Here is a 14,724-nt window from a genome sequence, read left to right on the forward strand (position 1 = left end):
AACCTGGGCTTAGACTACTCGTGTAGTCTCTTCATTCCTCCTTCTCAGAATTCTATTTTGGGCAAATTTCCAAAATTCAGCTTGCAACATGAATGTAGTGAGATTCACTGGGTTCATTTTATTTCCCTGTGACAGGTGAAAGCTAGAGGTGCTAAAATGTTGGCATGAAGAATGAGGCACTTAGAGTCAGACAGATAGAGCTTATATTGTGGAATCTAAAATATACAGCAAACTAGTGAGTATAACATAAAAGAAGCAGACTCATAAATATAGAGAAACAACTAGTGGTTACTAAGGGGGTGGAGGTAGGGGCAATATAGGTGGACCAGTGGGAGATACAAACTATTGGGTGTAACATAGGCTCGGGGTGTATTATATGACACAGAAAATGCAGCCAATATTGTGTCATAACTGTAAATGGAAAGTAACCTTTAAAAATTGTATAAAAATAAAACATTTAAAAAAAGAGACATTTAGAAAGCTAAGTGGTGGATTTTGAAATAAAACTGTAAAGAACCCTGACTTTTTGGTCTCCAACCCTTCTGCCATGGACTGCGACAACACAGAGAAAGGCATGACTGAAATTCAAAAGCAAATCTGAGGGAAGTGGGGGGGTGGGGGATGAGCTTGTTTAGCCCATGCAGTTCAAGGAAATGGGAGGTGAGGGCTCACAGTGAGGGCTCTCTGGTCACAGACCATGTTTCCTTCTCAACATTGGTGTTGAGAAGTTGCATTGATCAGTCAGTGGTCACTTGACCAGTTCATTGCATCATGAGTATGGTATCAATACAAACCCATCGAATCTAAGATACAATAACAGTGACCAGTCTGTCACTGCAGCTCCTGGGGCAAACTGACAGGTCAGTCAAAACAATCTATGCAGGGAGTTCACTGGTGGCCTAGTGATTAGGATTCTGGCTTTCACTGGTATGGCCCAGGTTCAATCCCTGATCAGAGGTCTGAAATCCTGCAAGCCACTCAATGTGGCCAAAAAAAAAGTCTACGTAGAAACTCCCTGTAGGGTCAATTGAGTGGAAAAACCCATTTCTTTGTAAAGGTTTATACTAGAACAGTTAAAGAGGAGAAATACTGTGGAAACGTAACTGTGTCCTCTCTCTCCAGCTCACAAAGACATGGCCTTCCTTCAAGCCTCCGAAACCTCCATGGTTTTTTAGAGTATTTCTTTCTTTGCTAAGAAATTGAGAGCTCAGATACCCAGGACTTGTGTCTGTCTCTTGCCATTGGCACCACTGACTAGCAAGTTTTGCAGGGATCAGCCCAAGGTCACTTGTGCAACAGACTCAGTCCCTCCTCTTGGGAATCTGTGGATTAATGGGCCCTCCCAACCCAAGGGGCTCCTGTGGCATGTTGTAGCCACAGATGGACGTACGTAATTAAGAATAATGTTTGGTAACCATGGAGATCAGGAGAGGGGGCCATCTTATAATAAGCTCTTTTGCTAAAGCTAATAAATAGGTCTCTTTGAACAGATGGGATCAAAGAAAGTTCTTTTCCTTGTATTGAATTTTTTTCCTTTTTATTGAGGTATAAAACACATACTCTAAAATGCACTAATCTTAAGTGTGTGAGTGCTTAGTCAGTCATGTCTGACTCTTTATGACCCCATGGACTGTAGCCTGCTAGGCTCCTTTGACCATGGGATTCTCCAGGCAAGAATACTGGAGTGGGTGGCCATTCTTTTCTCCAGGGGATCTTCCTGACCCAGGGATTGTACCTGGTCGCTTGTATTGCAGCAGATTCTTTACCGTCTGAGCCACCAGAGAGGCCCCAGTCTTAAGTGTACAGCTCCATTCATTTTTCACGTGTGTGTACTCAGTTGCTCAGTTGTGTCCAACCCTTTGCAGTCTGCTAGACTGTAACCCACCAGGCTCCTCTGTCCATGTCCTCTGTCTATTTTTTCAGGCAAGACTACTGGAGTGGGTTGCCATTTCCTTCTCCAGTGGATCTTCCTGACCCAGGGATCAAACCCACATCTCCTGTGTCTCCCGTATTGCAGGCAGATTCTTTACCGCTGAGCCATCAGAGAAGCCCTTTTACATGTGTTGGTGGTGGTTTAGTCATTAAGCTGTGTCTGACTCTTGCGACCCCATGGATTGTAGCCTGTCAGGCTCCTCTGTCCATGGGATTCTCCAGGCATAACACTGGAATGAGTTGCCATGTCCTCCTCCAGGGGATCTTCTCAACCCAGGGATTAAACTCAAGTCTCCTGCATTGAAGGCAGATTCTTTACCATCTGAGCCACCAGGGGTTACTGTGCAAGGACAGATAGAGAACATTTCCAGAACCCCAGAAGGTTTCCTCATTTCCCTTCCTAATCAATATCCACCCCCAATCCCGAGGGAAACTCAACTCTAATTTTTACCACCATCAATTTGTTCTGCCTGTTCTTGAACTTTATATACATGGAGTCACACCTTGTATGGAATTTCCTTTAAGAGCATTCAAGTGAAGTCTAATGTCTGTTCCTCCTTTCTTTCCTAGGCCTTTTTAGAGATGGCTTACACAGAAGCTGCCCAGGCCATGGTCCAGTATTACCAAGAAAAATCTGCCATGATCAATGGTGAGAAATTGCTCATTCGGATGTCCAAAAGATACAAGGAATTGCAGCTGAAGGTAAAAGCACCCTCTCCTTCATTCAGTTGTTCGGCAAACATCAGCTGAGTGTCTCCTTGTCAGCCACTGGCCTGAGTGCTGGTGGGAAGGAGACAAAAGATTCAAAAAGTATCCACTGCCTTGGAGGATATCACATGGGAAGGCAAACCCATTCTAATATGGCAAGAAACCTGCTCACTGAGGTAAGGACAGGGTGCAAAGGGGTGCTTAAGACAGGATGGCTACCTACCTGGGACCCAAGAACGATTTTAAGGGAAGTCTTAAAAGATAAAGCAAAAGGGAAAGGTGGTTGCTTTTTCAGAGGTTAGAGTTCCAGGCATAAACCTCTGAATGTAACTTCCTTCTCTACTCAGACAGGTATTCAGTTACTTTTTCTTCCTCTGTCACCTCTTGATCTTTTATTCTCCCCTCCATCCTCTGTATTTATGCCTTAAGTCAAAGTCGCTCAGCCATGTCCGACTCTTTGCAACCCCATGGACTTTACAGTCCAAGGAATTCTCCAGGCCAGAATACTGGCGTCGGTAGCCGTTCCCTTCTCCAGGGGCTCTTCCCAACCCAGGGATGGAACCCAGGGCTCCCATATTGCAGGCAGATTCTTTACCAGCTGAGCCACCAGGGAAGCCCCCATTTATGCCTTAAGGTCCATAGAAATTCTTCTAAGCAGCACATGACTGAGTTGGCCATTGTCCAAACTCAGGATTGAACTGAGATCATTCCAGACAGGGCTTTTGTCTTTGTTTTAGCTTTTCTACCTTTCTTTTTTGTTTTATTGTAAAGTATAACAACAAAAAAATACTAATTTTGTATTGTACAACTGAAAAAGTAATGATGGTGAACTTCCATAAACCCCGTAAAACCACTACCAAAGTCAAGAAATAGGACACAGACAGCACCCAGAAGCTCCCATGAGTCCCTTTTTATGTTCAACTCCTTTTTCCACTTTCCTAACTCTAAAGATAATCATTTCCTTGCTTTTCCATTTATTATTTACTTCCTCTCCATGCCTTCCTTAACATTGCAGTTTAGTTTTGCCTGTTTTTGAGTTTTTTGTGAATGGAATCATACTGTAATCTTTCATTCAACATTATGCCATCTATGTTGGGTGTGTCTTTTTTCACTGCTATGTAAATTTCCATTGTATGAGTATAGATTTGTTTGTCCAGTCCACTGTTGATGGACATTTGGGTTATTTCCAGTTTTAGGGTAGTAGGGACAAGTACTACTGTGAACATTTTCAAACATGTTGTTTCAGTACCCATGTACATGAGTGTATAATTAGGGGAACTTACCTAACTAGAAGTAGAATCGCTGGATCACCAAGCATGCTTACCGTCAACTTTGCTAGATGTTAGCATTCCTGCTAGTAGTGTCTGAGAGTTTTCATCAGCTCCCCTTCTTGCTAATACTTTGTCTTGTCCAACTTTTTAATTTTTTGCCTCTTTGGGGAAGAGTGTGATGGTTTATCATGGCCTTATTTTTTATTTTCCGTATTAATTGAGGCTGAGCAATTTTGCATGTGTTTGTTGGTTATTCCACCTAGATCTTCTCTGGTGGGAAATTTCTAAGTCCTTTGCCCATGCATTTGTTTTAGATTGTATCTTCCTGTTGGTTTGCAGGAGTTTTCTTGACTGGAGCACTGAGTCCATTTGGATTTGTTGTAATTAATGCCATATTTGTGGTTAAATCTAGCTTTTTATTTTGTACTTTCTACTGTCCTATTTAATAGGGATTTTCTGGTTCACTTCAGCTCATTCCACATTTACTGAGGGTCCATTTTCTCAAGACCTGCAGCCCTTAATCAGCCTTCAAGGCTCAAGTCAGAACACAAAGGCTTAGCAGCTGTTTCTTGCTAGGACTAGCATTCTGACAAGTCTACATGTGTAGATTGGTAATATGTCGACCAGTTGCCAAAGTCCTGATTCTGCTTTGCTTGCATTATTGCTTCTGAAGTTCCTTTGCCAACAATTCAGCTTTAGGCAGAACCTGGCATTTTTTTCCCAGCTCCTGAAAGCCTGTTGTTTTTCTCAGACAAGTGAAAAATCCTGCCCCATTCTGTACCCAAAGTTCTTGTTCTCCCTGATTCTGCCCTGGGAGCTAGAATTGAATTTCTGCACTGAATTCCCAGGGGAGCTTTGGTCTCCAAATGAGATGTTGTCACAAGGCTCAAGTTAGGATTAACTGCAGTACTCTGCTTCTTAAAGTACCAAGGCACCGAGGTCCCTTATCAAGGGAGGTCTTTTGTGGTGGTGCAAAAACTATGGGTTAAATGGGTCAGATGATCAAAGTTTGCATTTAGCTAATGTTCACTGAGTGCTCATTGTGAGTGGGAACTGGGCCATGAATATGGCAGCAACAAGTCTTCAGAGGAACTCACAGGCTGCTAGGAGGAAGACCACATAAACGTAGAACCATCAGCAACCATGTGACCTATACCAGATTGGAGGGTGGTAGCACCAGCCTGGCCTCTACCTCCTGCTTTGATGACCTGGGACAAATTGCTTCACCTCTGTGAACCTCAGTTTCTAGATCAGTAACAGACTATGCCTTGTATTCTTTTGTTTTAAGCATCTTTTTTTTTTTTCACATGTGGTCTCTTTGAGTCTCACAATCACCCTCCCCTGTGACGTGTGTAGGGTGGATAATAACAGTAATTAAAATAGTACAACAATAATAATGAGAATATGTACCTTTAATTGAGTCCTGGGTCAAGTAATGAGCCAAGCACTTTAAGACATTATCTACTGATTCTGACATCAGTCCTGTCAGACGGGTATTATTATCAGTTCTACAGACAAGGAAACTGAGCCTCATAGAAGTTTAGTAACTGGCCCAAGATCATAGTTACTGGAAGAGTCATGATTGTATCTTAGGACTGTTCTGTTTTTGCACTCTTTGTGCATCTCCATATTGTGTTTTTATGACCTCCGTTGTCCATGTGAAAAAAAAAAAAAGAGAAATAGATAATTTGCTTACAGTCATCCAGTCATTAAGCAGCAGAGATAGTATTCTAACAGCTTCTCAAACTTCAACATGCATACACATGACTTGTGGATCTTGTTGAAATTTCTGATTCAGTAGGCCTGGGTCAGGGCTGTGATTCTGCATTTCTCGCGAGCTCCCGGGAGATGTCAATGTTTCTGGTCCTTGTAGCACACTCTAAGTGGCCAGAACACATTGATCCTGACCTTTAGCGAGGATTTTGTGCTCCCCAAGTAGTCACACTGCCTCTCCGTGAAAGCATCTTAGAGCTTGTTTCAATTACATAGTAATGGGTGTATTATGGTCCCCATGTTGACATGAATCGGCTTGGACTTTCTCTGCAAGTGACAGAAATTTATCTCTATTGAAGCATACTGGCTAATGTAAATAAAAGAATGTATTGGCTCATGGAACCGAAAAAAACAAGAGTAGCCCTGGGTTGCAGGCACGGCTGGATTCAGGACTCGAGTGCTATCATTAGGACTCGGTTTCTGTCCGCTCTGCTTTCTGTTGTTCCCTTGGCCTTGTTGGGGTCTCCCTGGGATGGCCCCTGACAGCCCCTGGCTCTCTCCCCTAGGTGGCGTGATGGCTTCAGTGACCCCAGCATCTTTGGCTCCTCAGCCTCCCATTTTCCTTCACCAAGAGAAAGCCAGTTTTTCCTAGTGATACCAGGGAAGTCCTTCTGATACACGTGCTTCCCTGAGCCAGCCCCTGTAGCTGTGCTGTGATTGGTCAGACCATGTCACCTGCTGCATCCTGGGAGCAGGCTGGAGACAAGGGGGTGGTTCCAGGGGAGGCAGACAGCAAAGCACTGTGTCCATATGTGTCTCTGGGCCAAAGGGCCACCACGTGGGGTCCCGCCAGGGCTTGCAGAGGTAGGGGAGATTTTGATTGGTCTTTCTCCTGTTATTTTACCTTTTGCTCACCAGACAAAGCGGAGGAGGAAGAAGGAGAGATTTTTTTTTAAGGCATTTCTCCTTTCCTCAAATATTTCCTTATGCCAGTAATCTTGTCTCACTCTTTGTGGCCGAGATTCTATTCCTCAGGGCATTTGGGACAGTAACTTTCACACAATTGGTGTCCTACAAACGTGTGAAATGAGTGAGAAAATCTGAAAGAATGATAAAAAGTGAGTGTTTTCCTTCCTGCAGACCTGCATGAGAAGATTGATTATTCTGTAGAGTCTTCTCCAGAATCACAGCATCTCACATGCAGAAGGGAACCTGCAATAGTTTAAAGCTGTGTGTTCCAGTCACTCCATCAGAGAACTGTCAGGGAAGTGTTCAAGTCCTCTTGCCCAGGGCCTCTGATCAGGTAGATTGGGGTGGGACTGAGGCTCCCAGGTGGTTTGGGAACAGTGGGCCTGTTTTCAGAGCCATTGGTCTTGTCAGCCTTCTACCCACAGAGATGGTCTTTGGCCCTGGGAAGCAGTCTTGTGAGTGATCCATGATCTCTTGGTTAAGGAGAATAAATCAGTAAATGATGACTGAGGGTCTTTTCCATGTAAGATGTGGTGCCAAGAGCTACAGTGAACATGAGAAAGGTCCTCACTTGGGGGAAAGTTTGCTACCTCACTGGGCAGAGAAGTTAATCTCATGATTTAAACCTGAGTGCATCCGTTCCAAGTTCCTAGAAGATCAGTGGCAAAAGGCAGTAGGACTTGGTGGTGTCAGGAAGGGAGAGATTCCTGAGTAGAGCCTTGAAGGATGAGGCAACTAAACAGAGAGGGGGCTTCCGGGCAGGAGGTGGGTGAGAAGAGATGGAGAGCCTGGAAAGCACAGTGATACAGAAATAATCAGGGATGCTGTGACAGTACGTGGCTCTGACAAGTTCAGGGCTCATCTGCAAGGTGTCAGCATCTTCCTAAGGCTCTTGAGACAAATGAAACAGCCAAGGAGGGGTCAGGAGGCACGAAACTCTCTAGCGGCTTCTTTTATGCTGGCCCAGCATTCCGTGGCCTTTATCAGGACAGCGCTCTCTGCCCCGAGGCTCTCAGTGGATGCCAGGTGGGCCTCATTATCTCACCTTTATAGGTGGAGAAGGTGAGTCTCCCACAGGCAACAAGCCATGACCCCAGGTGACCCTGCCAGCTGGCAGCAGGGCTGGGCCGCTCTTCCTGGGTGGAGATTCTCCATCCACGGAGACTCCCTGTGAGATCACACTTCCCTGGGACTGTATGGGGCTTGGAATCTCACTCTTGCCTTAAAGCAGCAAGATGTGTTGACAGAGAGCATTGTAAGTGGTCCCCTGGGGACTGGTTGACAGTGGAAATGAATTCACCGTCGGGGTGTGTGTGTTAATATACCATCCTGTCCACTTCTGTGTGTGTTTGAAGTATTCTACAATAAAAAGGTATATCCAAACATCATCACACACCTACTCCATCCTCTTCTTTTTCCACTCTCTGCAGTTATTATGGCTCTCTTTTACCTGCTTCCTTTATACCTTTAACCACAAGATAATGAGGCCAGGCCTGAAGAGGAAGGTTGAGAGAGGCTTTTCTTAGAGTTGTGAGAAGTTGATTCTGTTATTTGAAAGCGTTTGGCCACTTCTGACTCCTTCTCAGATGGCGGTTGGCAGGGTGTTTGGGCCAGAGAGTGCCAACAGTTTGGAATTATCACTTAAAATAGAGGAACTGACCTCCGGTCCTCGGAGCAGGGAGTCATGGTGCCTGTGACCACCATCTCCAGCATATAGTGTTTGCAGATTGTTGTGGCCTTTCTCTGCAACCCATCCCTCCATCTCTCCAGCCAGTCATCATGGCATGAAACTCATCATTCCATGAGGGACCCAGTGCTGCTGCTGGTCAACAAGCCCATTCCCTGCTTCACCCAGCCATGCCACCTGAATAAAAGCAAATTCAGGGGGCGCTGGGCTGACAGTGGCCTCACGAAGCTGTTCTGTGGTTGAGAAAATAAGGGCAAGGAAATATTTAAGCCCTGAAGAGGCTCTTCTAGCCCCCAGAGAACTCTAGAAGCACCTCTCTGACTCCCAGGGGATTGCATTGGGCCATTGAGGATGTTTTTATCTGTGGTGCCTGACTGGCCAGCTGTGCCCCCTCATCAGCAAGGCATCCAGAAAGAGGAGGGCCTGAGGGGCTGGTCTGTAATGATGGAGGTCAGTAGGGTCTGAGAGCTCCTAGAACACCTCTGGCTGTGACACTGGCCTGACCTGCTCCTCCCTGCGGGTCTCAAGCCCACCCTGCTGCTGCCCTGGGTACCTACAGAACCTCAGCTGCTCCCTGACCAGGCCCCTCCTCTCACCCCAGGCCTTTCTGGGTCTGGACTAGAAGGACAGTCACGAGGACCTGAGGTTCCAGAGGGCAGAAGAAGGGTGTTGGGGGCCCTGGGGGCTGTTTTTGCTACAGGAAATCCCTGATCCAGCCCCCTCAGGGAATTTGGATGTTTTTAAAAGTTGCCATGGTACATTTCACCCGCTGTGGGGGCACATTCATTAACCTTGGGCTGTTCCAGCTTGGCAGGGTGAGGACAGATTTGGGCCTGCCTGGTGCCAGCAGATCTTGTCCCACGTCCCTGCTCTTGGTCTTGATCGCTCTCATGGGCTTTCCCAGGCTGGCCCACATGGAGGCAGTGATGCTGTGGGTCTCCTAAGGACCAGCCATCCCAGGCTGGCCTCTCCTGGGATGATGCAGGAGACAACTTTCACTTTGTGGTACAAGAGGGGGCAGGCAGGAAGAAGACCACTCAGTGGGTTCAGATCAACCTTCTCGTTCTACCAACAACTCAGGCAGGAGGACAGGTGGTCGGCAGTGGGGTGGAAGGAGGCACCCTGGCAGGAGCCTTCTTCATGCAGGCCCCCAGCCCCAGCTCCTTCCCTTGCTTTGCCTTGGGTTGCTGCTTCTGGTCCAGTCTAAGCAGTCAGGGTGCAAGTTGGCTGTGCAGGGCCTGGGTGATCTAGTTGCTCATAGGTGACACTTTGTAGGCTTAGAGAGGGGCCACCTTTATAGCTACAGTCAGATGAAAGGGATCATTTGCCAAAACTGCGAGGCCTGCTCTCAGGTGGGTATCCTGACCTGTGCTAGCTCCTGAGCGCTTTATTGAATAGGGATGATCTGGCTCTTGACCTCCCCCTCCTCCTTCATAACCACAGTGGTAGCGATCACTGACTTCTCTTCTCTTCTCTTCTCTCGTGATTCAAGTTGACAAGTGATCCTTCCCTGGCTTGAACACTTTACATCCCTTCCCTAAGTCCTAGCTCTGACGTCTCCTCTGAAACCACAGGAGACTCCTCCTTAATTCGCCCCTCCCTTTATTATTCCTCAGCACAACCCTCAATGGCAGCAGTAACACAGATTAGTGGCTGTGCACCCAGCTCGTCATGGAGCTCACTTCGTATCTTTGGCCCTGGGTCTCACATCTATAGGATGAAGTACTTAGTGATACCTGACATCCATAGACATAGGCTCTAAGATTTCATGATCCTTTGTTAACTGTTGGGCTGGCCAAAAAGTTCATTTGGGTTTAAACACACTTTTTGGCCAACCCAAAATATGGGGGGCGGAAATAAGGATATAGAGAACAGTTAATTACATTTCCTAAGAAAATTATTTGTCAACAATTGACATTATAGACTAAGGGCTTTTAAGTCTTTTTTAAACATCAGTATTATAGGGACAGCAGAGGATGAGATGGTTAGATAGCATCTGTGATTCAGTGGGCATGAATTTGAGCAAACTCCAGGAGATAGTGGAGGACAGAGGAGGCTGGTGTGATGCAGTCCACAGGGTCACAAAGAGTTGGACATGACTTAGTGACTGAACAACAACAACAATTTTGGGGATTAAATCACAAAGCATAAATTTACCCTGCTCTATCCATTTTAATTAATGGACAAATTCTGTATAATCTGTATACAATTCTGTATAATTCGCAAAATGCTTCCATCCTTCTGTGCTGGTGAATTTCATTTTTAGCCATTTATTTTTATTGTTTTCTTATTGTTTGTCCACTCTGGCTTTAGGAAAGGGCTTTGGTTGGGATTTGGGGGCTGGGGTTGATCCTGTCCTGGCACAGTCACCATACGGTGACTTCTGGAAGGGTGGAGCCTTGGGCGCTTGTATCCTCAGCTGTGAAACCTGGCTCACAGCCTGCACTGCCCACTTTGCAGATTTCCATTTAGCACTAAATGACCCACTAAAAGAACCACGCTGTAGTCAGGAGCTGCTGGAAGCGTGGGGGTGTGGAAAGGATCTTGGAGTTAAAATGCCGGTTGTCAAGTCCTAACCATCTCTGTAAATGTGTTCCTTAACCCAACACAACTCCAGGCGTCCCCCAGAACACAGCGTGGCTGCTGACTGGAGCTGTGCCAGGCAGAACTCTGCCTTGATGTCTCTGGGTCTCAGTTTCCTCAGATGTAAAATGTGGGGGCTGCATTCTCTGATCTTTAAGTCTCTTTCTAAGTTGTAACGCCTCTTCCCCTCCCTTCTTCCCTCCCTCCCTCTTTCCTTTTGTTCCTTTCACATATTAGATATTTTCTTTTATTTTGGAGGGAGGTGGGAGGTGGGTAGTAACAAATGCTGCTTTTCCCCCTCACCTGGATAGTGAGCCTCAGACCTGTTCCTTCCCAGCTTAATGGACGCCATGTGCCCTGGACCACTCAGCCCCGCACTGTTCAGCATTATGCTCATACTGCTCATCCTCTGGATTAAACTTTCTCCCCCTAAGAAGGCTCTTTTCCCCCTTTGGTGGATGGGGCAATGAACCCAAGTCCTAGCTGCTTCCCTCTGGTGTTTGCAAGGCCTTCTCAGGTCTGACAGTGACCCTCTGACTTTGCCTAGAAACCTGGGAAGACCGTGGCTGCCATCATCCAGGACATCCATTCCCAGAGGGAGAGGGACATGTTCCGGGAAGCAGAAAGGTGAGGCCCGGCCTTGGTCTCAGGGCAGATTCTGGGTCATTGGAACATCCTCCCCTTTCTTAGGGGTACTTGAGTCATTCTGTGCCCTGCCCTTGCCTCATCCTGCCCATCAGCTTTTTCTGGGCATTACACTTCTTTGTGTCCGATCCAGTGCTCAGGTTAAACCTCAGAAAAATTCAAGATTCTCAGCTTCCTCTCAGTGGCTCCTTCTTTGTTGTAAAGGCATATAGGAGAGGGTCTGCTGATATATGACTCTTAGGGGCAAGGGTACACTCTGCTAAAACGGCCTGAAAGTGTGTGTGGTGTATGTGTGTGGTGTGGTTGTACTGTGTATGTGGTATGTTGTATGTGTGTATGTTTATTTGCATTGTGTGTGTATTTTGTTTGTGTTATATGATTGTATTGTGTGTGTTGTGTTGTATGTGTGTTTGATGTGTGTAGAGTGTTGTGTGTGGTGTCTGGTGTGGTTTGTGTGCAGTGTGGGTGTATGTGTATTGTACGTGTGGTGTATCTATGGGGTCTGTGTGTGTGTGTGCGTGATATGTGTGGTGTGGGTGTATGTGGGCTGTGAGTGTGGTATGTGTATGTGTATGTCTTCTGTTTAGAGACAACCCCTGATTTTTCTTGAGCTGAATGTAGGTGCAGAAACGTCTGTGACTTGACCGGTCATTCACTCAACATTGAGTGCATTCAGTTTTCCAACTCATTTCTCCCGACTGGAGTTGTGACTGTCAGACTGAGGCTGCAAGTTCACCACTGTCACCACCCTGCAGAGTGAAGTCCCTGCGGAGGCCACTGCAGAACAGCAGGAGCGGCAGCTGGCACATATGCCTTTATATGGCATATATACCATATATGTACCATATATGCCTGCTCATATATGCCTTTACAACAAAGAAGGAGCAGCTGAGAGGAAGCTGAGCATCTGTGGTTTTTACCCAGAGCTGCCGCAGGTGGCGCTCTAACCTTGCCGCAGAGGGCCCAGCCCAGGCTGTATCCCCAGAGGAGGTCAAAGCTGGTCCCAAGGAGCCACATCTCTTGTCCCCTGGTCAGTGAGGACTGCCTGGTTTTCCTGTATTTGGAAACCAAATGGAAGTTCCCATCCTTTTAGGGTATTGGGCAGATGACTCAACTGACCTGTTCAATAACAACTGTGTGTGTGTGTGTCTTTGTTTGCAGCTGTTCCGGGTTGGGATTTTTGTTTGTTTCAAATATCGTGGCTGTTTGAGTTTTTTAAGACACGTGTGAAGCCGCAGCATGCCCCTGCAGTTCTGTGGTAGAGTCCCGAGGGCAGGTGACCAGGAAGTCTTGCTCTGAACCCTAGATAGGCTCGGGTCCTTTTCTGGATTTCTGTTTCATCATCTGATACATGAGCAGGTCAGAGCTGTAAGGACTCTTCCAACCCCGAATGCCTTCCTAGAAAAATGGAGGCCAAGAGGCGGCCTTTACTTCGGTGGAGGCCAGGTGTAGGGGTGACTTCAGTCTCCTAGTCAAGAGGTCGGCTGACTGAACCCCAGGTTTGGCAGCCTCTCCCACCAGGCTGGACCAGAGCCACCTTGCACGACCCCAAACTCCACCCCTCTCCCCGGGACAGTCTCCTGCTCCCTGAGTGTAGCTCATTTTCAAGAGGAGATGTGGCTGAGCCAAACCAGCCCAATTATTCATCCCCATTCCCAGGAGCATTATGAGGAAAGAAGCAGAGGGCAGCCAGCATTGCGCCCAGGGAAAATCCCTCCCTAAGCGCAGAGGGAGGCGGAGCTTGCTCCTGGACCACTCTGGGCGCTCTGCACAGTGGTGGTAAGAGCGCATGGCCGGGTGGGGTCACGTGCACCGTGGCTCTATTGCAGAGATGGGGTGTATCTGGCTGGGGTGGGGGGTCCTGCGGGTGCCACAGACTCTAAAGTGGCTGCTTTGCCCCCCACCTCCCAACCCCCCTCCCCGCCAGGTACGGCCCAGAAAGGCCGCGATCTCGAAGTCCGGTGAGCCGGTCGCTGTCCCCGAGGTCCCACACTCCGAGCTTCACCTCCTGCAGCTCTTCTCACAGCCCCCCGGGCCCCTCCCGGGCTGACTGGGGCAACGGCCGGGACTCGTGGGAGCACTCTCCCTACGCCAGGAGGGAGGACGAGCGAGGCCCAGCGCCATGGAGGGAGAACGGGGAGGACAAGAGGGACAGGACGGACACGTGGACTCATGATCGCAAGCACTACCCCCGGCAACTAGACAAAGCCGAGTTAGATGAGCGACTGGAAGCAGGGAGGGGCTACAGAGAAAAGCACCCGAGGTCTGGGTCCCCCAACCCGCTCCACTCCGCGTCGGGCTACAAGAGCCGAGAAGACGGCTACCACCGGAAAGAGTCCAAGGGCAAATCGGACAAGTACCTGAAGCCCCAGCAGGATGCCCCGGGGAGGTCCAGGAGGAAAGACGAGGCCAGGCTGCGAGAAGGCAGGCACCCCCACGCCGACGACTCGGGCAGGGAAGACGGGCTGGAGCCCAAGGGCACCAAGTCCAAACAGAGTGAGAAGAACAGAGCCAAGAGACCTGATCGAGACCAAGAAGGAGCTGATGACAGAAAAGAAAGGATGGCAGAGAATGAGGTAAGGATGGAATCCCTTTCCCCTGGGTGAGGAGAGGCAGGTCCCAGGGAGAAGACTAATAAGGATAATGAACGTTTATGGGATAAATGAAATGCTTACTGAATGTGTACTCTGTGCCAGGCACTGTGCTAACCATGTTATCTCAACTCATTTAATCCTCACAGCAACCCTAAGAGGAAATACTAGTAATAATACTATCGTTACTGCGGATGAGGCAACTGAAGCCCAGAGAGCTTAAGTTAGTTGCCCAGGGACACATAGTCAGGAAATGGTGGAACTGGAATGACACTCAGGTGATCCGGCTGCAAGTCCCACGGCACCCTCCTGCCTTTACTGGAAGTTCGGCAAGGACTTGATGCAGAGGCCTTCCATTGGATTTTGTCTGTTTGTCCAGGGTGGGGTGGCCCTGAGGTGTTTGCACCCACACACTCTGCCAGGGTAGATTAGACCTTTGGTCTGCTCCATCCTTTCTCCTGCCAAAAGCACCCACCAGTGGTGGGCTTTGATGAGAGGTGGTGAAGGAGAAGCCACCACCACCCACTAAATTATACTGGGTGCCCAGGGCTTGGTGTGTTTCTCCAGACGGTGTTCTCCTTCCGCTGGAATAAAAACTCTCAGCAGTTGGCTGGCACCTTCCATC

General features: G+C 47.8%; 1 protein-coding gene across 1 annotated transcript in view; it reads left to right on the forward strand.

Annotated features, from left to right (window-relative positions):
- RBM20 (RNA binding motif protein 20) overlaps window positions 1-14,724 on the forward strand; it is a 57,698-nt gene that overhangs the window by 20,410 nt on the left and 22,564 nt on the right. Inside the window, exons 7-9 of the mRNA XM_070469874.1 lie at window positions 2,503-2,634; window positions 11,411-11,490; window positions 13,436-14,084. Coding sequence (XP_070325975.1) covers window positions 2,503-2,634; window positions 11,411-11,490; window positions 13,436-14,084 — 861 coding nt within the window. The remainder of the gene's footprint in view (window positions 1-2,502; window positions 2,635-11,410; window positions 11,491-13,435; window positions 14,085-14,724) is intronic.

Source organism: Odocoileus virginianus, chromosome 7 (genome assembly GCF_023699985.2).
Source record: "Odocoileus virginianus isolate 20LAN1187 ecotype Illinois chromosome 7, Ovbor_1.2, whole genome shotgun sequence".
NCBI classification, from domain to species: Eukaryota; Metazoa; Chordata; class Mammalia; order Artiodactyla; family Cervidae; genus Odocoileus; species Odocoileus virginianus.